Here is a 23,604-nt window from a genome sequence, read left to right as displayed (position 1 = left end):
AGGCGCAATCTCACTGCTAGAGCGAACAAAAAGAAAGTTAAGAAAACAATAACGGAGTACTAGTTACTTTTAGGTTTGAATAGCTCCTAAGTTCTTTAGAAATTTGAAGGAGATCTGAAGTTTTGATTTGAACATTTGATTCCTGTTTGTAATTAGAGACGGCTTTTATTTTTGTGCTGAACACAATTCTCTCTGCTCTTATACTGGTCTCGTTTTTACAGTTCTGCCTACCTACCTACTCCATGGCGCTACGGCCCTATAAGGAACTGGGCCTCCTCCACTATTTTTTGCCATTCGGCTTTGTCATAGGCGTACCTTCGCCATCTTCTAACACCCATCCCTCTCAAAACTTGCTCCACACCATCTAACCATCTCATACGAGGCCTCTCTCTGCTACGGCTTCCTCCTGGCTTTCCCGCCATAAGTTTCCTTGGGATCCTATTTTGTGGCATTCTTTCGACATGTCCAAGCCACCTTAACTGGTTCTTCCTTACAAAAGATACCAGATCTGGTTCCCCGAAACACTGCCGTAGCTCTTCATTTTGTCTAATTCTCCAGCGCCCATTTTCCCAGCCAGGCCCAAATATTCGTCGAAGTACTTTTCTTTCCCATATATTGAGCAGTTTTTCGGTACCTTTTGTAAGTACCCAACTTTCACAACCATACGTAACCACAGGCCGAATGATTGTTTTGTATATAAGGACCTAAGCTCTGCTTGTCAAATTCCTGAATTTGAACGGCTTCTGGAGAGCGAAGAAACATCTGTTGCCTACCGCCACTCGGGTTAGTACGAATAGCACGTATTGCCACTTCCAGAGCTATATTAAACAGGGTGGGGAAAAGAGGGTCGCCTTGCCTCAAACTGTCCTTAACTGAGAAGGCGTCCGACAATAATCCCTGCACCTTAACTTTACAGCTATACCTGCACTTTACAGCTATTCGTGATTCCATTACCTGGTGAAAGGTCTACCAGAACTCTTGCAATCTGGCCGACAGGCTGGAATGCCATTGTATGTTCGAGGTCCTATTTGTCAGAAAGAATTCAAGCAAAAGTATACCTTGTACAGTATGGATGTACCATATACATATTGAATCCAGGCCTTACTCATAAGGTTTAGGCAACAGTCCCACCTTACGCAACATTTGCGAATACATACGAATGAAAAACCATATGGTTGTCTGTAGCGGTAGAAATTTTAGACAGCGAACAATATTAAATTAAGATGTCAGGTGGCGAAAAACTATACAAGTGCCTGCAGTGTAGCAAGGATTTCAGCCAGAAAGCAAGCAATAGTAATTAGAGACAACTCTCAGTAATCAAATATATTTACTTTAATTCCACTTTGTAGCCTTGTATCTTAGCGCCGCCATCAAAAGCTGGGCGATTCCAAGTCAGTGTTAAATTATTTGTCTCCCAGTCAGATATATGCGGCACTCCTGGGGCATCAGGAACTGTGAATGGGTATTTAGCAGCAACTGGAGTATCCATTTCAAGAGGCTCCGACGCACCATACTGATTTTCTGCACGGACTCTGAATAAGTATTTTTTATTTGCTTCTAGACCAAAGACATCGTAGTAGCAGTTTCGCACAAAACTGCTAAGCTTGGTCCATACCTGAAAAAAAAACCAGTTTAATATATTTCTGGCATATTCAACATTTGCTTATTTAAGTTGTGAAACATATATGAAAAGAAATCTCTTATCAACCACTCATAAAAATACTCTAAAATTTTCACAGTTGTAAGTGACAAATTTTAAGTTTGAATTTACACTCTAGACATTTATTGTCTTCAATATTGTACAGATGAGAGAACATCCACGCTGAAAAACTTCAGCACTTTAGTTGATAACTTCTATTTTCACGTAATGAAAAAAAATAATGATTTGTGACACCACATTTCAAGAATTCCAATGTTTCAAAAATATAGCGGGAACAATGTAAAAAAAGTTCACAAAAAATTGTACTTTCCATGAAATCATCAATTTCGAACTCAAAGTTATAGGAAAAAATAATATTCATTAATATATACATATATAACATTGAAGCGGCACTTTAAATGGCAGCATAACTTCACTCCTTTCCGAAAACCACTTTACTGATGTTATTTGCAAAAAAAAATAAATTGTACATTAAAACTTGTTGATTTGTGTACCTTTTGGCGTTTAATCAACCCTTATACTTAACTTTTAAAACTGTAAGTTTTTGTTAAGGATATAATTTAGTAATCGTAATTTTACTATATTCAACCCTTATACTTAACTTTTAAAACTGTAAGTTTTTGTTAAGGATATAATATAGTAATCATAATTTAAAACCACTTTTGCGGGCTCAGCGGACCACCAAACTCAATTTAGAAAGTTTGACATCATCATAATACTGTCTCTCACCATTGCGTACGTCTAGAATGACGCACTGAAACAACTTACTTTTCTTATTAAACTACTATGATAATATTCATTTAAACTTAAAATTTCAACATTTAAGCAACTGAACGTTTTTAAATTATACTATTAGATCTGACTGATAAACTTATTTATAAGAAAAAGTTGTATTAAAAAATGTTAGTTAAACTGAATATATGAAGAAATTTATTAGAATGAAATGATTTCAGGTAGCAGATTGTTGCTTTTATTCAATTAGCATACTTACTCCTGTAGAACTATCCATTTTCTCAACAATGTAGTTAGTAATTGGAGACCCTCCGTCATCCAAGGGTGGTCTCCAGGACAGATTGCATGTTTCAGGTGTAATATCGCTTGTGTCTATAGGACCTTGCGGTGGCAGAGGTTTATCTAGAAATAAAAATTTTACTTGTAGCTATTACGATTCATAATTAGTGAAAGATTGGAACACCCCATAAATATACTGGAGAAAATGTTCAGCAGAAAATGCAATTTCTAGTTGGGCGTACATTGTCAGATGTGTTCGTTTCTTTGTTGCCGTGTATTTTCCTCGCTAGATCTTGTAAGTAAGTCAATCATATAAAGTGTATCCCCGACTCTCCAGTCTTTTCAAAATAATTTCGCCAGAAAACTATTTCGATAGATTTAAGTTTATATCACAAAGTTAAAGAAAAGCGTTGGGGTCGCATTCTATATTTTTTTTGCTGATTTAGAAATCTGTTCAATAAAATCATGAATAAGGATTCTGTTACTCCCTTCAAACTTTGTATCCTATCAAATTTTAAATACTCATTAATGTTACGAAGCTGTCTAAACCGTACACTTTTCTGACTTGGCAGTTTAGAGGAATGCGCATGGTTACAATTTCCAGTATCCACCTTAAAACTAAATTTCTGTTATGCAAGTGTTTCAAATAAATGTGGTACAGTGTTTTTGAGTACCTAGAATATGAGATTGAAAGAAAAATCGTTAGAGTTACTTTCCAAATGGATAACTAATGTAAGGTGATGTTCGCTGTCAAGATGAGAGTACTGCAATACTTCCGGACACCTCATACCTATTTGAAGAAATTGTGGCAGTGGAAAATGAACGAAGGTGGTAGCCAAGACGCCGAAAAGCTTTATGGAAAGATTTGAAGAGACCACTACTTTACTATTTAGAAAGGCGAAAAATAAAATTCTAACTGGAATGATGACTAACGTTCGACGCCAGCAAGGTACCTGAGGAAGATTTCAGATTGTATAATGTATATATCAGGTAAAAACTCAACTTGTACAATTTGATTCGGCAGAAAGAGAGATTTTTTTTTTCTTATACAAGTGAGAGAAAGCAAGGAAGCACCAATCATTACTTACCTACAACAATAACTTTGCAACTAGCTGAGTCAGAGCCTTCAGAATTTAATAACTGTATCGTATAATTGCCAGAATCTGTTGATCTCTTAGCACATTTATTTCTGAAGATAGTTTCAGATTGTGAAGTTTCAAATTTGATTCTAGCATCCGTGAGAACTTCGTTATTGTTGATATACCATACTGGTTTGGGAGTTGGCACGCCAATGAATGGTACTGTTATGGTGAATTCCTCTCCAGCAATCACAGTCATATCACGGATACTTAGGTCGCTGGTAATTTTCGGGGCACCTAGAAAATTTAAGTACAGTTTTAACCGTTTTTATTGTTTTTTCTGAAAAAAAATATGTATGAAAATCGTGCATAGATCTTACAAGGTGGAGTCCTGCACCAGATGCCATCAGAAGAAGAACTCCATTGGCTCTGTCCGGCAGCGTTGAGCGCAGCTACTCGAAATTCATACTCATGGTTGGCTAACAGGTTGATCACTCTAAGTACAAACTTTGCATTTGTAATATCTCTTTTCAATCATTACTATAGTATTTTTAAATTATTCTATAACTAAAAATTAATTATTTCTACTTACTTATGAGAAGTATCTGCAATTAGAGCGTGTGTGGCCTTGGTCCACTTGTCTTCTGTGATTAGTCTCTTCTCGAGCACATAGCCAATTATTGGCGAGCCTCCATCATGTCTAGGCTTCATCCAAGTTAGTGTAATTGATTCTTCATCTGCTTCTACACATCTTGGCACGCCTGGCGGTCCAGGTGGATCTAGAAAATGTTCAATATTACTTATCTTAATACAATGTGTAGAAACATTTGTCTCACTCTATTCTACTTGGGTTAACTAGCTCTGCCCTACTGAAGGCTATAAAAGGGCAGTGATCCACATCTTTGAATGTCGTTTGGTCGTCACACATTTATTTGGATCGACCCAATTGTTGCACATGTTTCTAGGAACGCCCAGGAAACGAAGAAGCCTCAAGTTCGCAAAGAGGCGCCACCTGCAGATATCCTAGTTCTCCTGAACTATTTTACATTGCCCAAAAAACCGTTGTAAGGTCCATGTGAAATGGCTAAACTGTAACGCAATTTTACAATACAGAAACATCGCGAAGCAATAGAAAAACAATAGAAATCTTTTCCGTAACTGCCAAATTCATTTTTATTGTTATTGACCGGGTTTCAGACATTTATTCATTATCAGAATATCTAAAAACAGTATTTCACCGGTTATTCTAGTGCTCAGAATTAATTAGATTTAGCTATTATTTTCTAGGCTAAGGATATTCATCATAAATAATTTTTCTGATGTTGAATACACATTTCTATGGCATTCCACTGTTGTGGGAAAGAACCTGAAGAGGGACCAACAGCTACAACTGTGAATCCATGCTAGACAATACCACTGATTTCAATAGTCATAGCTGGCCTATGTTCTTTCATTCAGATAAAGACGCCAAATTCATGAACAAACACTCACACGTTAGGAAGCCACGATAGAGTTGGCAGTGGATTTGGTTTATAACCACTCTATTTACAATATACAGGTTCGGGTACAGAAGTTTGACCGTCTAATAAATCGTCTTCTCAAAATCAGATACTTTAGTGAAAAGTGTCTTGAGTAAAAAATGAAAGAGTGTTTGGTGCTGCTCATTTCCAGCGTGCTTGTAAATTCCAAATGTGATTAATAAAAATAGGAAAATAAATTAGTATTTACCAAACGGATGTCTTGCTTTTATTGGATCCCTTGTAGTAGCAGGTTCTGAAGTTCCATATTTATTTTCTGCCATAACTCGGAAATCATATTCCGTGCCAATTTTCAAGTTCCTTACACGACAAAATGGCACAGTGCAGAAGCTGCTAACCTGAAATAAAGAAACAATTATTGTCTGAAGAAACATTTTAACGAAAAATTGCCTTTCCTTCTTAATTATTGCAGTTATTAAATTAAACCCTTTTTATCCGCTAGCTTTTTCTTTCTTTTTACATTAAAGAAAACCATCTTCAGCTTTTTAATTTTTCAACCATATTTTTAATTTTCAGCCACAGTCCACAATTTTTATGTATAATTTTTTTCAATTTTTATAAGAGAATAATATTTTACTTTTTTCTTTTGACGAATGACAATGATGGCATGGCTATTCCAGCAATTGAAATAAAGAATCTATAACGATAAATTAAAATATTAGAGGAAAAGAGAAATATCTTATGGAATACTGTATACCTTTGACCACGCTGTTGAGCGTGTCTCTTTCTTTTCGACAACATAATTGGAGATATCAACTCCTCCATTGTCTTTCGGCGGACTCCAATAAAGTGTGAGAGCGTCGCCAGCGAATTCATCAGCTCTGAGATCTTCTGGCGGGCTGGGTCCAGATAATACTTTAACTTGCAATGTGGCCGTGTCAAAGCCGTGTTGATTTCTCAATTGTAGTCTGTACTGTCCAGTGTCAGTTCTTAAAGAATTCTTCACAATCAGACTTGCAGAGCTTGGCGTTAACTGTTAAAAATATAATAAACTTCAGAAATATTAACACTGCAACAATAAATGGTTTGTAGGATTAGAAAACAAAAATAAGTAGTAATCTATTGTGGACTCAGATATCATTAGTGGTTTTAATGAGACTAAATCTAGCGCAAATTGAACAATTATTACACTCTAACTTGCCAGTTGACTCACAGTTTTAACCATCTTCAATAAGAGGTATTAAAAATAAAAAATAAAAATTAAAAAAAAAGTTTAATTCAAGTAAAAAACTCAGAGATGAATTTTGGGAAAAGAGGGAGAAATGAGAAAATAAACTCTTAAAAAACATTACATACGCAATCCATGAATTGACCTTCCTCTCTCTGATTCTTTAGATTAAAAAAATGTTTCAGTAATTTTTAACTGTTAAATGAGTTAACTAATAAAAGAGTATGTCCAAGAGGAAGGTGTTATTGAAAGAAGGCATAAAGTTACGCCTTTTATTTCAGAGAAGTAGGTTAGCTAGAATACGGAATTGTAAATTATTATATTTATTTCGTTTATAAGAGAGTGTATCTCGGAAACTGCTTTACATACCTACAATAATGAATGATTCATCATAACTCACAGAGTTACCGTTTTACCTATAGGGAACATCGCTATTTGTCGCCAATCAATGAAGAACTTCGCAACCATGGAATAGGTGTTTTGGTAGTATGTACAACTTGCCAGGACTTTGCTCTACTACAATAACTACAATAGATGCCGAAATAAATTTTGATATCTTCGCAAGACTGAGAACTTCCAAAAATTTAAAAAGTTATTTATATTTATTATTGCCAAGGCTCTAAATATTTACGCATACTTCATGCTCATTTTAAACAATTTGTGCTAAATATTAAAGAGAAATATTTATATTTGACACGTAGTTAATTAAAAAGCCAAACCTGTTTATGAATTCTGTCTTCATCAGTCATAATGGCATCATTTATTAGCCACGATGCAGATGGCTGAGGGAATGCAACGAAAGGAATGTGAATTGAGAAGTCATCGCCTGCTCTAACTACAATATCTCTTACACCAGATAGATCCATGCATGGTTTATTAGGTTGTTCTTCAACCAGCACCAGATTGGAAGGACGACTTGGCGGCGACTGACCGACTGAATTCACAGCAATTATTCTGAATTGATATTCCTGTCCTTCCTTTAGATCTGAGACCTGTTCGTCAAAGTGAAACGAATTCAAGAATTTATTACTTAATAATTAAGGCTCCCTTAAAGGATCTTTTATATTTTCTAGTTAAAGTAGAAAGAGTTTGATTTGAAAAAGATTGATTTTTTTCATTGTACCATTTATCGTATATCATATAGAAAATCGAGAAAACCAAAGCAAAAACAATCAGAAGCGTCATTGGAAGAAATACTAAAAATAAAATAATAACAGAAAAATAAATGTGTTTTTACGTCTTTAATAAGAATTTAAAGAAGAAATTATAATCAGAAAAAAACAAGTCGCGGATAAAAAATAATTTTTGATACTTTTTTTCCGCAGCAGCAGCATTTCTCCTTACAACCAAAGTACTTACTGTGTACACTGTTGTTGGTGCTGACACAACAAACGCATCAGTCCATTCAGTATCACCTCTTGGTTTCTTTTGTATAATATAGTCTGTTATCTTGCTACCACCATCATTGCGAGGAGCCCTCCAAGACAAAGTCACACTGTTCTTAGTGATTCTGTCTGGCAGTGGTGGCTCTGTTGGATCTGGAACTCCTGTTCAGTAAAAAGATATCTAGTGCGAATCAAGAAGTGACTTTTGTTTTCATTTTGAAATTTTTAATGTGACTGTCCGGAAATCAAGCTTGAATTTTCTACGTGTTTTGAGATATTTGGTTTACAAAATATTTTTATTATTATAATATTGCTAAAAAATATTTTTGTCATACTCAGGGGATATTAAAAATGAAAAAACTCATTGTAAATTTTGCACTCAATCAAAATACTTCCTGTGATAGTACAAAAGAGAAAGCAACAAATTAGTAGTATGTATATCTAACTAATTTTAATGAATAAAGAGAAAAGGAGAGAATTGTATTTAGGTAGTTCTCCGCCATACCACCATGATAATACCGAAGAAGTTTGTCTCTTATGTAATGACCTAATGCTTGATCGAATGTACCATATATTGGTAGTTTGTTCTAGACTGAGTGAGGTCAGACTAAAATATTTTAGGAATATTTCTATAACAAATGTGGAAATATTAGAAATATTAAATGGTTCTGATTGGCCTCAGTTAGCACAATATTGTAAAGCAATAAGTATATACGGTTCTAGTATTGGTTAAATTACATAATAGAAATAAATGTTAGATTTATAGGGTAATCCATTACTTTCTGAAAAAGGTTATTATTAATTATTCGCAAAGGATTTTTTGAAAACTTTTATTTACCAAATTTTTTTTTAACTCTCTGGTTTCTTTAATAATAATAATAATAATAATAGTAATTAATAATAATAAAAAGAAGAAGAAGAAAAAAAAAAGAAGAAAATTGTATTAACCACTCCACCGACGGTCATTGACCATGGCAGATGTCTTTATAATTATTTTGTACACCCAGGAATGTATTTTATTTTTATTTTTATTTTAATAAATAAAGACTGTATAAATAAATAAACTAATTTTAACAAATGGTATTAAAATTGTGAAGAGTCTCAAGTATCTGATCTGAATAAAACTAATTTTCATGAGGACGTTTAGGCATATTTTATGCCTCCTGCCAGAGGTCAACTACAAACAATTGCTCTTTCTTCCTTTTTCTGAAAAGATCCCTTACACCATTTTAACCTGGGCTACTACCCAGCAGCTGAGAAACCTAATTGGAACTGAAGATCCTGGTCATTAGAAGCAAGTAGAGAATTAGAGAGGAAGTCCCTAGAAGAAAACACCTCAAATTTCTTTTAATATTCTTCTGAAGAAGATTTAAGGATTGGGACTCAGATACCTCCAGGCAATTTCCTTTGTTTGTCAAGAATGGCCTAACTTTCACAAAAATGATACAAGCCTTTAAAATTACATTTACAGTTTATGTAATGTTTTGGTCTGGTTCATATTAACGTTGGCATCAAAATGGATTCCGCATAATATTCATTACAGATTCCTCAGAACTCTTTGCTATATAATGTTATTTCACATACTCTTTTGCTCTTTAGCAATAATAGGATCTGTGGGTTTGCTTGGCTTGCCAGGTCCAGCTTCATTCACCGCTGCAACCCTGAACTCATACCGCAATCCTTCGTGTAATCCTTGGATGGTGAAAAACGTATTTGGGGTTGCATAGTTATTCACCTATAAGAGATAAAAACTAATAAATAAAAATAACTAATAAAAATGCTTATTTTGGTACTTGTGTGATTCTAATCAAATTTCAGCTAGTGTAGAAAAGAGAAGTTATATACCAACATTTCCGACTCTGCATTAATGATTAATTAAATATAAATTTATTAATTTTAAACTTATAATAAATAAAAGTGAATTTATGTAAATATATAATTTACCTTAACCCAGTCGCCGCCACGTTCTCTCTTTTCAACATAGTAACCGGTAACAGGACGCCCACCAGTGTGCATTGGCGGATTCCAAGTAATATTGCAAGAGGATGGTGTGTATGAGACGACTTCTGGTTGTGATGGGGGATCTGGTGGATCAAATGGTGACTTTACCAATATTGGTTTGCCTTCCAGAGGATCTGATACACCATAAATATTTTCAGCACGGATTCTGAAGTTAAATTTTTTGCTTTCAGGTAATCCTTTCACAGTGAATGAAGTGTTAGGACAGAATCCTGGTACCTGCAATTAAAGTTTTTTTTAATGTTAGGCAACTGTTTTGCGTTTTTGGTTTCTTGCACAGCCATATATTCTTCTAGAGGTTTAATATTAGTAATCCACCTGTTGAAAGATTATACCAGATAGCTGATTTTATCCGTGGTATCTCGCAAATTGTTATTACTTCTAATAGATTTTGGATTTTCATTCATCTTCAGAGAAATTAATTAGTTTAATGGAGAGAATTTGACTTCAACAATGTTTTCGTCACACATTACACTTGCTGGCTACATAACAATTATTTCTGAGAAGTTCGCTTCCATATTCTATATTATATTTATGCCAAGGTACTTCTTTACTTATCAGTAATTTCTGTCAAAACAGTTATAACTCTTATAAGCTGCACGAACGGCTGAGGAAATGAATGGATTAAATGCATACGATCTATATTTTTGGAATCGCCATTTTATGGTGGACTAGTAGCGGAGGGATTTGAAATAATATGAAAAGGAAGTAAAAGAGCAAGATAAGGAAGGGATTGGCAATGCGGTTAGCGTATTGGATTCCCACGCGGAGATCCCGGGTCCGAATCCAGCTGGCCCTTAGATATTTCCCTTCCTAGGGGCTTCTTACAGCTCACTGTCCTGTAACGAGAGAACACTGTCCAGAGGCCGGCAGTGCACTGAAAAAAGCTCCGGGTGCCAATATCGTAACTCAGATGTTGAAGCGCCTTAAGTCATTAAAGAGAAAAAAAGACACGAATTGAGGGTCATGAAAATAAATGGCCTGATTAGTAATAATAATGCGCTAATTACCATCGCGGTCGATTCACAAAAAAAAAAAAAAAAATTAATAATAATGGCGCCAATAGGGACTAGCTCAGTGGTAATTATGTTAATGCGTCTTAAATACAAAAAAATAATCATTTAAATGATCAGCATCAAAAGTTCGCAAGTTTATGGCCACTGTCCTGGAATATTGTGGAACGAAGATTTTATAGAAGACATGCTTGAAATTACCTGCTTCCAATTTTCCAATCCAAAATCAGCCATTTCAATGACATAACCAGTAATTGGGCTTCCGCCGTTGTCATCAGGAGCGTGCCAACAAAGTGATACACTATCGTGTGAAACATCTGGACAGGTCAATGGACCTCCAGGAATGCCCGGACGGCTGACCACAGTCACATCAATTTCAGCTGAATCTTTTCCAAATTCATTTCTAGCTGTAATCACATATCTTCCAGAATCGACACGGGTTGAATCGCTCACATGCAGTTTAGCTTCAGTATTTGTTGTATCTGCCAATATCCTGAAAGGATAAAATGAAAACTTCTGTAATTTTAATGAAAAAAATAAAATAAAAATTCTTTTAATAAACAAATTAGGTACAATTACTTATATCGTAAACTAATATGGTCCAACCCTATCGGGAGAAGTAGAATACATAAGGGAATTTGATATACCTGCGGGTATCCCAAACAAACAACACGAACAAATCTTATGCTTAAACCCCAAACACTCAAAGTGCAAATAGGGTCTACAGAGGTATCTGTTACATATACCAATTGTAAAACGGAGGCTCTTCACACCAGTCATAGGCCCACTAATGATGCATAAGAAAATAAGAGAGCATACTGAATATTCTTTAAAGAATGTTTTGGCCTTATAGCCGAATCTTTTTACTCAACTAAATTCAAGAGAGGTACAGGGCATTTCTACTTGTCGTGGAAATTACGTAATAAAAATTTGAAACAATTTTTTAATTTTGAATTGATAATTTGTTCATTCTGTCTGATAATTTTAAATAAAAATATATGGAGTATAATATAATATGGAGTAAAAATATATCATAGATCTACTTTGCTCGTAAGTATAGGATTCAGAGAAAATCCATCCCATAAAGTGATACTTCTAGCTGAGAAATTTTACTCAACGCGCCTTATTAAATACTCAAGGGTACAACATAAAATACATACGTATGTTTTTCAAAATTTTAATGTTTACTAAGTGGCAATAATATTAGACAGGTTCGCTGCAATGAAACGGTACTTTTAAAGTTAACGTGACTCCTCAGTTACTCGGGAATATCCCGGTAAATCAATTTTCATGAAAAGAATTTTAAAGAAACGATAGAATTCCAGACAAAAACTCTACAATCTGAGTAGTCACAAAAAAAAAAAAAAAAATCGTTTAAGTGATTCAGAATTTTAACAACATATTTGATTCTTGCTAACACTTCATAGAGGTAAAACCATTCAGTTAGCTGAAATGCCGCTGTAGGGTAAAGCACCTACTCTCCCAGAAAGGATGTAAAATGAATTATCCTGGGAATATGTTTCAAATGATAGTCATAGATTTACTTTGCTCGTAAGAATAGGGTTAAGAGAAAATCCATCCCATAAGTGATACTTCTAGCTGAGAAATTTTACTCAACGTTATTGTCATATATTGTAACGAAGTTGACCTGGGCGGAGAAGAAAGGCCTGGATTGTTCTAGAGGTTGAACGACCAAAGTCAGTAACAGGCCGCCACTGCATAAACAAAAGAGGCGGTATCTACTTGTGGCAGAAAAGAAAGGCCTAGATTGTTCTAGGGGTTAAGCGACTAAAGCCGGTAACAGGCCACCACTGTGTAGACAAAAGGGCCGGTCTTTACTTTAACTAGAAAGAAAAGGGCTAGATTGTTCAAGGAGTTAGTGACCTGTGTAAAAGCCAGCTAAGAGAAAGGCCGCAGTTGGGGTGGTGGCATATGTGTTTCCCAGCCAGTGATTGACAGGTGAGAGTGAGACAGACGGAGTTGGAGAGAGACGGAGAATGGGAGGAGGCGTCTCACAGCTGAGGTGGTGGCAGTATGTTTTCTCCAGCCAATGAACGTCAGGAGGGCGTTGAAACTTATGCTCAGAGAGTTGGAGGAGGGCAGTCCCAGTTGGAGGGAGGCACGCAGTTAAAAGGAGGCCGACACAGCTGGAGAAGTCAGTTTTTTCAATCGAGTGTTAATCGAGTTTCAAGCAAGTTTTAAGGAGTTATTAGAGTTTATAGTTATTAGTCAAGTTTATGAGTTAGTCTTGGAGAGTCAGTGTTGCGGAGTGCTTCGGTGGTAGCTAGTTGGGCAATTAGTCAGTTGATGAGTAGAGCTGTTTTAGTGCAGCTGAGACTAGTGCAATTCGGTGCAGTGCGGACCAGTGGTCAGTCGGGGAACAGTTTTGTGGCGTTACGAAGTGAGTAAGTAACAGTAAACTGTTGTGACTGTTGTAAATGGTGACTGAAATGAATAGCGTTAGTTGCTAGTAAATGTTAATGTTAGTTAATGTTAATGTGTGAATAAATCAGGTTATTACTTACAACTTTAGCGAGTTTTATTAGTTAATCAAACCCACATATTTAATAACTAGTGGCAGGCACTAGTTGTGTAAGTAAAGTTTTTTTTTGGGGGAAAAACTTTACAATATTATAAATATTCTAAACAATATTTCAGAAAATCTGTCTTACAGTTGTGGGTGTTGCAAATCTTTTTTAGTGTTAAGGGGTTGTTTTAACTTCTCGTCTTAAGGAGAGAGTAACTCCCTTTAAATTGGCACTCAATACCGTATGGTCTGCATAATGTGTCATACGCTAATCCTCCTTTGCCTATTTTTCAGGCAGGCTTTTCGTCCTGCTTTACGTCCTGTTGGTAGTTACCAATTAGGTGTCGTGGACGGAGGCGACTAGCAAACATAATTTACTGTAAATTTCTTTTATTAAACATTAAATAAAATCCAAGGCCTAAGACCGGGAATCGAACCATACGCTAATCAAACTACATTATACATTTTTAAGTTAAAAGGCTTTTATTTTAGGAACTTCCTTGGGCCTCACAAACTATAAAAGCGGCCCTGATGTTGAACCATAATCTCCGGCAAGAATCCAATGAAGAATCTTGGTGCTATCCGTGAAAGTAATTAACATGTTAATAAATATTTTTCTAGATTCCTGTAGACCCCTGAATGTGCTTCAGTGCAGCCTGCCTATCCCAGAAGACACAAATCTCTTTTGAAAAAGATAACTAAATTCTCAGTAAAATTAAAAGTTGGAAGAAAATTTAAAACAGGATTTTTCTAAAAATTATGTCAACTTGATGATGACAAACTTTTCAAAAATGAATTATGAGATTCACGTTTTTACAATGGCATGAGAGAAATGTGATGGTCTATGGATGAAATATGTGAGGTCCACCTGTTCGTCTGAGGCATTGGTTTGTCGTGAATGGTCCATTCAACAGAGGGCGTTGGGGCGCCAGTCATTGGAATCACAATGTTGATTGGTTCGCCAGCGCGGACTTTAATTTTCTTGCCTGCCAGGTCGCCCAAGTACAGTTTCGGCTTCTCTCTCATTAGTTTGGCAACTATTATGTCTGACACATCGCTAGGTTTACCCTGTCCAGCTGCATTCACTGCTGATACTCTGTATTCATAAGCTTTACCTTCATGTACTTGGCTGTCGTCAAATTCTGTCACTCTGGAAAAAAACAGATTTAAAGTTTGAATTTATTTTATGACTTCCCAGCAATAAAAATCTATAATAGCAGAAAAAATCAATGGAAAATATTATCGAACTCTTTAGCTCTGTTAAATTTCAACATTCGACACAATAAAACAAATTTTTATTTTTTGCATTATTAAATTGGAGCATAGAAATTAAATTGGTCTTACTGTTGAGCAGCATATGTAAGACGAGTGAACAAGATAGAATCTTACGTCTAGCTGCAGAGGAAAATCCAATGTAATTTTGCCCTGAAGGAAGTATTTAATAGAAATAGTGTAATGATTTTGTAACTAAAATTAGCGAAGACTATCTGAACCACTGTACATTGATAGACGACATTGTTCTCACAGCTTCATGGAGGTAGTATTTGACTTAAGTACTTAAATACAATTAACAAAAATAATTATTAATATTGTTATTAGGGAAGGGATTAGCTCATTGGTTAGCTTATACTGGATTTCACAACGGAGAGCCTGGGTTCGAATCCAGCTGCTGGCGCTTAGATTTTCTCTTTCTAGGAGCTTCTTAAAGCTCACAGTCTGGTGACAGGCAGTGCTGTCTTTACAAGAGAACAAAGTATGGAGGCAGATAGTGCACTGAAAAAAGCTCCGGGCGCCAAAGTGACGCGCGTTTAAGTGAAAAAAAACAGCCACAGTTTATAATTTAACACTATTCGTGGCAAGGGTATCAGCTTTACACTTAGTACATGCCTATTATTGGCTACTCAATTTGTCAACGTACCTAATGGGTTCTCTAGTAAGTCTTGTCCACCTTCCAGTTGCTCGTTCTCTTCGTTCCACAACATAACCCACGATTGGAGAACCTCCATTACTCATAGGTGGTGTCCATTTAAATGTTATATGATCCTTATTGATGTCTGTTGCTTGTGGTTTTCCTGGTTTACCAGGTACATCTGTCCACAAAGAAAGTTTCGGTATCACTAAATATCTAAATGACAAATTAAACTTGATTTATTTTTATGAATGCCAAGAATAAAGGCGATCACTTTGCTACAGATTAAAATGAAGACGTATCCGTTAAACTAAGTTTTTAGAAGCTCTGTGAAGCAATTAATGAAAAATAAATCGCTATATGTACTCTCTCTCTCTTTATCTTAATAACATTCAATTAAAATAAAAATAAAAAACTGAGAAAAATTGAATATACTTACCAAACTGATTCTTAGCCACAACTGGTTTAGTGGTTGTAAGTGGTTCAGAGCGACCTTGTAAGTTCTCTGCCATTACCCTAAATTCATAAGTTGTGCCTTCCAGGAGACGTGGTACAGTTGCATGGTTCTGTGCAGGGTTTACATTATTCAACGCAGGAACCCAACCTCCGCCATGGGTTAAGTCCCTCTTTTCAATTACGTAGGCCCTAAATTAATTACAGAGATTTAACGATATAAAGTGCGACTAAATTTTATATATATTATATACAGGGTGACCAGAGTTATATGCTCCACCCACTTTTTTTTTAACGGCGGGAAATTTCGAAAAAATAAAAAACACATATTTAATCATTTTTAGTCTAGTTTATTTTCGGTGATTGACCCATTTTTTTAAACCCCTGTATCTCAAAATACAGCATCCAGCTTTTGTTTTTCAAATGGAACGTTATATTTTTTGTTGCATATTTTTGTAGTATTTGAGCTCCTAAAAACAACAAAAAAAGTTTTTTTGAAATCGGTTAGGTTTTTCGAAAGTTATGGTAATTTAAAATATGAAAAACAAATTTCAGTTTACTGTCAAAATTACGTTATTTTTTTTTAAAGAATCTATTCAAACTGGGCACAACCAACGGATAGGCAAGCCAAAACTCTGGACTCCCACGCTCTGCTTGTGGCAGCACTTATGGTGGCGAAGTCAAGATTTAGGCAGGCTAGAGTTATTCGACGTTTCAGATCATCGACTGAAGCCACGGGATTAAGGATTCTTTACACTTTATTTTTTTAGGTATCCCCACAAAAAATAGTCCATTTGGGATAAGTCCGGAGATCGAGGTGGCCATTGGATGGGACAATGAGTCCCTAAGCACTTTTCATGGAAATTTCTGTCCAGGTAACCTCGAACCATTCTCGCATTATGTGTCGGGCAACCATCTTGTTGAAAATACATATCTAGCCGACGTTGTAGATGAACATCTTCAAGCAGAACTGGCAAAATGTCTCTTAAAAAAAAGTTGGATACCTTTCACCAGTTAAGTTCTCTCTGTAGAAGTATGGTCCGATTAGTTGATTTCCTAAAACTCCACACCAAACGTTTGTAGAAAAAACAACCTGAAGGTCGAATAACTCTAGCCTGCCTAGATCTTGACTTCGCCACCATAAGTGCTGCCACAAGCAGAGCGTGGGAGTCCAGAGTTTTGGCTTGCCTATCCGTTGGTTGTGCCCAGTTTGAATAGATTCTTTTAAAAAAATAACGTAATTTTAACAGTAAACTGAAATTTGTTTTTCATGTTTTAAATTACCATAACTTTTGAAAAACCTAACCGATTTCAAAAAAAAAATTAGTTTTTAGGAGCTCAAATACTACAAAAATATGCAACAAAAAATATAACGTTCCATTTGAAAAACAAAAGTTGGATGCTGGATCTCGAGATACAAGTAAATTAATTCTCCTCTCGCTTTTAAAATCCATGAAATTACTGTGGAATCAAACTTTGTGTTCTTAAAATAATAGTTATTTCTTAGATTATTATATACATATATTAAACTGTGCGCTGAAACATGGGTCTCGTTACACTCGGTCATCAACTCATTTGGGGATGAAGTCTTTACAATAATCCCCCACTTGGGAAAAGTTTTTAAAGGTACCCGCCAATCAAACATGAAAAATGGGAACGTTAGAAGCTTGAACACTTGCAGGAAATGTAAATATAAGCCTATTAAAAATGGACTGAATAGAAAATAATGATCAATAATTAATGAGCCAAATTTTAACTTACGTTATTTCACTTCCACCATTGTCGAGAGGTGGTAGCCAGGAGAGGGTGACGCTGGACGCCGTGATGTCTTCATACTCCAACGGTTGTCTTGGCGGACCGGGCCGATCTATACACCCAGAAAATTTTGACAATCCATTCGTACGATTTCATCACTTAAATAAAGCATTGAAATTAAAAAAATAAAAACATTCTTGCTGTTTCATGAAAGAAATACTGAACTTTCTCTTAATAAAATGGTTAATGAAAAGAAAACTCCAAATCGTCACTGTACAATTTTCTGTTTCAGAGATTTCCGTGACAGCCTGCTTTATTTGATTTATCGTTCGATTTACTCTTGTTCATGAATAATTCTCTGTGAAATACACTGTTTATTAAGAAATCTGAAAATGAGTTAAGCCCCTATAATAGGTCACTGACTAAAAATTAACGCAGACTGTCTCGGAGAAATCTTTGTTTTCTAAAACTTTGGTCCTAACCACTTCGATTTTTTTCTTGATTGAAATCAACCCGAAAAAATATTTATTTAAAAACAGTAAGAGAAAGTATTTTAACATTTTGTTAAGCTGTCATCTAGAAGAGCAAGTGTAAGCAAATGCTTATAGGTACCCGCCAATCAAACATGAAAAATGGGAACGTTAGAAGCTTGAACACTTGCAGGAAATGTAAATATAAGCCTATTAAAAATGAATACCGTGATCTATTGTTTAATGCAGTGCTTCTTAAACTTTTTGCGACCGCGACCCTTTTTTAAAGTAAACATTTCTTGTCAACCTCTTTTTTTACATCCTAACACCTAATGATTAGGCTATAAGTCGATTTAAGGTCATATTTGGATATCAAAACGCGGTTAACGGCATTTTTCACAATTTTGTATATAGTTTTCATAATCATTGTCAAAACTAGTGGTCCTTATGAAACCTCAATCAGGTTTTTGACCGTAACTCCGCCAAAAATGAAGTTACAGCTTCGGGGGTGAAAAATTTGAAAACTAGACAAAAAAAAACATATAGTTTACTTCGTGGGTTTTTCCGAAATTCAGCTTCCCGAAAAAGTAATTAGCGATTGGTGCGTTTTAAATGGATCACCCTGTATATACTATTATTTATACTTAATACTTAATAATAATAATAATAATATAATAAAGAGAGTCAATGTCATTATAATAATAAAAAAAAAAAAAAAAATTTGGAATATATGTACATATATAAAAAATGTTTACTTAACTTGCAACTTTTATAAAATTACTTTTATTTTTTAGTTTTTAGTTTAGACTTATGTTCATATGTTTAATTTTATTCAATTCTTTAAGAAGTGTATTATTAGTTTGTTAAATTTTTTTATTATTTTGTTTATTGTAAAGTGTGTCTCTTATTATTTTTGTATTATTTTGTAACATACTGCACTGAACCCATTTGTAGGGCCAAAAGGCTTAACAAAGTATAAATAAATAAATAAAAAATAATAAAGAATGAAATTATGCAAAAACAAAAATAAATTATTTTGAAGATTTATTTAACGTTTCACCATCAACTACGGTTTATGAATGATTGCAGAATATGTTATATTTTAATTATGATGTGCCTAATTTTGATTTGACTGAAGAATTTTTTCGGAATAAAACAGTTAAGTTAAAATATGTATCGTACACATTAATTTTTGTAGTAAAACCTTTTATTGCACAAGTTGATTCTTTGGTTATTATAATTTGGTCTTTGGTTATAATTTGGTTATTACCTTTTGCTTTAAGTCTCTCTACAAATCCAGCATTTTTTTCTGTCATGGCTGCACCACCATCAGTACAGACACCAACGCAGTTACCCCATTCCAATCCCTTTTGTTTAAAAAAATCATCTACTTTTAAGAATATGTCTTTCCCAGTTAAATGACCTTCCAATGCCTAGCAAAATAGCAAGTCTTCATATACATTATTATCATAACAATATCGTACAAATGCTGACAATTGAGCTGAATCTTGAATATCTGTAGACTCATCAAGCTGTATGGCAAATTTTGGGCTTTGTGCATTCTTTCCATTAATTGTTGAAACAAGTCCTAGGCAATTTCTGTAATCCTTTTACAAACTGTATCATTTGATAATGGAATTTTACGCAGTTCATCTGCACACTGTTTTCCATGAATTAACTCAGTAACTTTAACTGCTACGGGCGATACAAGTTCCTCACCAATTGTAAAAGGTTTTTTCGCTTTCGCTGTTAAAAACGATGCTTCATAGAATGCTAATAAGTATTTTTCCTGGACCGTAGCATACTTATCAAAACTTAATTTATCTTTTTTGGCACCTTTGAAGGCACAGTACATGCTTCACAAGTTGAGTAAAGTGCATTACTTGATAAATTAAGGTATAAGTTTGATCCTTTACATGAAAGATATTGATCTCTCAAATATGTGGCAGGAGGTTTCCAATTTTTTGGTAATTAAACGCAACTCTCCCAAAATTACCAAATAATTATCCTTCTTGTTTAACCTTCTAATTAAAACCTTCTTGTTTGTAACAGATGTAAAATTAATTTTTAGCCATTTTGTGAACGCTTGAGAACATCTAAAGCTCTTAACCTTTGATCCTTCCTAGAAAAATCACTCGGAAAACGACTTATTTCACGATATTAAGAAAAATACTAGCTTTACTGCCTTGGCAATATTTTTAGTAGAAAGAGGATGAAAAAATACGTAAAAATGACCTCTTCTTTCTCTTTGATTACAAGTTAAAAAATTGAAATATGAGTAGTAAATATCAGATTTTGAAATGGCCTAGCACCTTTAGTTTTAAAGATATCGAATCGCGGTTTCCGGTTTCTTTTATAACTTTGTATACTCTTTAAAAGTGTGTATATGAAAATAGGGGTCAACTGCAAACCCATACTTTTGGTCGCGCGTCAGCCGCGTTTGCAGGAATCTAAAATCAAGTCACATATTCTGAACCTAGAGGTGACGGGGCAACAACTTTTTCCTCTACCATTTTTTGCTCAGATCAACCATTTAATAATGAAATGCATTTGAGCCGTCCTAAAATAGCACCCTGTATATTCACATGCGCTTCGAACTATTTTTTATTTCAAATGAGTTGTTGTTCTAACTACACATTAGTAGATGTATGACTATTACTTTTGCGTCCAGCACAAATACGAGTTTACTTATTACCACTAATGAACACAAATATTTATTTTTCTCTATTTTTCCAAGGTTTGTAGTATTTTATTCTTCATTAATTTTCATACCGATAAACTCACCTAAAACTGTGACTTGCAGAGACCCTTCATCGATGCCAGAACTATTTCTTAGTAGAAGATGATATAGTCCACTGTCTGTCCGGCAACAGTTAACTGTATGCACAATTGTATGGTAGCCAATGGCAGAGACTGTAGTTCGTGAATCAGCAACAATTTCCTTAGATCCAATAGACCAGATTGCTTCTGGCGGTGGTTCACCGATATAGTCAACAGCAACGTGGAGAATAGTGCCTGCTTTAACAACCATGTCGTTCAATGGTGTCATTATCTTTGGAGCCACTGCAACATTCAGTAAACTTGATTAAGTCTATTGAAACTCTTGAAAAAGTTTAGATATTGCATTACAAAAAAAAAAAAAAAAAAATTACTAGAGCAATTTATTTTCAAATTGAATAAAACACAGCCCTCAAATCACCAATTCTTCCCCGAAATATTGTTTTCCGGGGGTTTTCTTGATGCTAAAACAAGTTTCTCTACAGTGCAATGTTCGGCTTTACGTAAGTTTTTGTACTCGCTTTTTGTTCAGTACCCGAAGAGAGGTTTGAAGTAGAAGATGTTCGCGCCATCTTGCCTGCAGTTCGCCTCCGCCTAAACAGTTGGCAGAACTGTAAAAAAAAGGAGAGAGCCCAACCCAAGCGTCGTTCGTATGGGTCAGTCAGCCATTACCACCGAGTCCAGCGAGTGATCACCGTGTTTCCCATCTATACCGGTGAAGATGCCCCAGTCCTGAGTCCAGTATGAGACTATAATATAATTTTTATGACCATTCACCCTTTGTGTCGTCGCGCGGTCAATGTCTAAAGTGACAACCAGTGTTTTAATTGCAAAGATCTTTAACAGTCTAAGGCTAAGTCAAAAACCATGTTATAATTGTAAAGGGAACTAATATTGTACGCCATGCACGTGCTAATTGTTAATTTGTATCTAATTATGAAGGAACAAAACTGTATTTTTTAAAATTATTAGACCTCCTTATTGTGTTTTTGTTAATTGAATTAATTTTAAATATAAGAATATTTTATTGTCTAAATCTTTTGGTATTCTGAGTGTTGGTGGCGTCCACATTAGATTTCCCGCTTTAAATGTTAGAAATTTTAGTTTAAATATTGATTTTTAGTCTGCTTCCCCAGCTTATTATTTTCTGGAAATAGTGGCAGCATTACTTTCAGTCAGCTCTCCCAATTTATTTTATTTTATTACTCTTTACATTATTACAGCCGTCTTACACTATTTCCCACACTATAGCTATTTCAGTGTTTTTCATTTTTAGTCTAGAATTCAAAGTTCCATTCTCGAATAGTGGCTCAAACCGAGATAACCCATCATCTAGAAGGAAGAAGTGGAGTCGTAGAAGCAGTGCTGGCAGTGAAGGAAGAATTATCTGTGACATGTTACTTGCTTACCGCATGCCTCTCAAATAAAAGCCGCCTACCTGAAAGGCACGTTCTATGTGGGCTAATGTGGCAAAGGTTTCTTAATTGTAACACCATGCGCCATGCGATCAATATCTTTCTCATCAATGTCCCACCTTGGAATTGTCCTTTAGGACGATTTTTACTGAGCTATGTTCATACACGCTTAAGAGTATGTCGATATGTCTTTAAAAAAAATGCCAATAAAATAGCACTTACAGTATCTTTGCCTGGTAATGACTGGTTCAGTAGGCTCGCTAGGCAAGCTGGGTCCTGCTTTGTTCGTAGCAATTACACGGAATTCGTACTCATGACCCTTCGTCAGATCGCCAATGTTAGCCTGAAATAAAAAAAATGAACACTCAGCTACTTTTTACAAGGAAGTAGTTTGATAAGGATCGGTTTCGTAGGTCATATGGCGATGTAGCTTTATCAGGTGCCGGATTTATACTTGCGCCAAAATTAAATTTTGTATAGAAAGTATTACACATTACATAAGTACAATGTCAAAAAAAAAAAAAAAAAAAAAAAAAAATTATGCAACACAATTTGTAAAAATACACAAATAAAGAAAAAATCTAGTTTTAAACAACTCCTATGAATTTAAAATAAATAGTTAAACATCAACAAAATTTGTTTAATTTTTGTTTCAAATTAGCTTCCGTTAAAGAAATGACATCCTTAGAAAGCGTAACTCACGGTTGTTTTGTTACTAGGAACAGTCATTGCATTCGCCCAATATGGACTGCCTTTCTCTTTCTTCTGAACAATATACTCAAGAATAGGAGAACCACCGTCAGATTTAGGTTTCGTCCATTCAATTTCAACAAAGTCTTCTCCCCAGTCCATGACGTTAGGTCTTTCTGGAGCTTCTGGCTCATCTGAGAGCAAAAGTAATTACATTCAAGCTTTTATATTTAATTTTGTAATTGTCGATAATACCAGTGACTATTTTTTCCTCAGTAAAATTTTGATTTGAAAACTTAAAGTACTTACCAAATTCGTTTTGAGCAATGGTAGCCTTAGTTGTTTCCAATGGTTCTGATTCGCCCATAGCGTTCACTGCTTTCACTCTGAAGTGGTATTCTTTTTTGTGTATTAGGCGTTCAACTAAATGGTTGAGACTCGGTGACATGCCCGCGTCTGACCATGTGCCCCGAGATATGTCCATTTTTTCAATAATATAGTGCAGTACGGGTGAACCACCATCGTCGTCTGGTGGTTTCCAGGTAATTCTAGCATTTTCTTTAGTAATATCTGATACTACAAGCGGACCTTTAGGTGCAGATGGGCGGTCTGGAATTAAAATTTGAAAAAATAAATTAGAAATATCTAAAACTGAGAAGTACTGTTGTGTGGGGAAAAGTAAGTCAACTTAAAGCTCCACTACGAGTGAGCTCTTTATTATAACTGGACTTGTA

General features: G+C 35.1%; 1 protein-coding gene across 50 annotated transcripts in view; it reads right to left on the bottom strand.

The window, feature by feature from the left end:
- bt (projectin protein bent) overlaps positions 1 to 23,604 on the bottom strand; it is a 227,451-nt gene that overhangs the window by 48,204 nt on the left and 155,643 nt on the right. For all 50 annotated transcript variants that reach the window (XM_074134324.1, XM_074134274.1, XM_074134273.1 and 47 more), the window contains 20 exons: positions 23,180 to 23,479; positions 22,883 to 23,064; positions 22,403 to 22,523; positions 20,772 to 21,050; positions 17,524 to 17,629; positions 15,749 to 15,954; positions 15,319 to 15,490; positions 14,269 to 14,550; positions 11,075 to 11,366; positions 9,786 to 10,079; positions 9,426 to 9,576; positions 7,816 to 8,003; positions 7,176 to 7,448; positions 5,986 to 6,261; positions 5,479 to 5,626; positions 4,343 to 4,529; positions 4,131 to 4,246; positions 3,760 to 4,047; positions 2,652 to 2,794; positions 1,332 to 1,615 (listed from right to left, as the gene is read on the bottom strand). In XM_074134324.1, the coding sequence (XP_073990425.1) occupies positions 1,332 to 1,615; positions 2,652 to 2,794; positions 3,760 to 4,047; positions 4,131 to 4,246; positions 4,343 to 4,529; positions 5,479 to 5,626; positions 5,986 to 6,261; positions 7,176 to 7,448; positions 7,816 to 8,003; positions 9,426 to 9,576; positions 9,786 to 10,079; positions 11,075 to 11,366; positions 14,269 to 14,550; positions 15,319 to 15,490; positions 15,749 to 15,954; positions 17,524 to 17,629; positions 20,772 to 21,050; positions 22,403 to 22,523; positions 22,883 to 23,064; positions 23,180 to 23,479 (4,288 nt within the window). The remainder of the gene's footprint in view (positions 1 to 1,331; positions 1,616 to 2,651; positions 2,795 to 3,759; positions 4,048 to 4,130; positions 4,247 to 4,342; positions 4,530 to 5,478; positions 5,627 to 5,985; positions 6,262 to 7,175; positions 7,449 to 7,815; positions 8,004 to 9,425; positions 9,577 to 9,785; positions 10,080 to 11,074; positions 11,367 to 14,268; positions 14,551 to 15,318; positions 15,491 to 15,748; positions 15,955 to 17,523; positions 17,630 to 20,771; positions 21,051 to 22,402; positions 22,524 to 22,882; positions 23,065 to 23,179; positions 23,480 to 23,604) is intronic.

The sequence above is a fragment of the Rhodnius prolixus genome, unplaced genomic scaffold (genome assembly GCF_049639745.1).
Source record: "Rhodnius prolixus isolate KJV_2025 unplaced genomic scaffold, Rpr scaffold_16, whole genome shotgun sequence".
NCBI classification, from domain to species: Eukaryota; Metazoa; Arthropoda; class Insecta; order Hemiptera; family Reduviidae; genus Rhodnius; species Rhodnius prolixus.
Note: the sequence above shows the minus strand (reverse complement) of the source record. Positions and strands in the feature narration are given on the sequence as shown.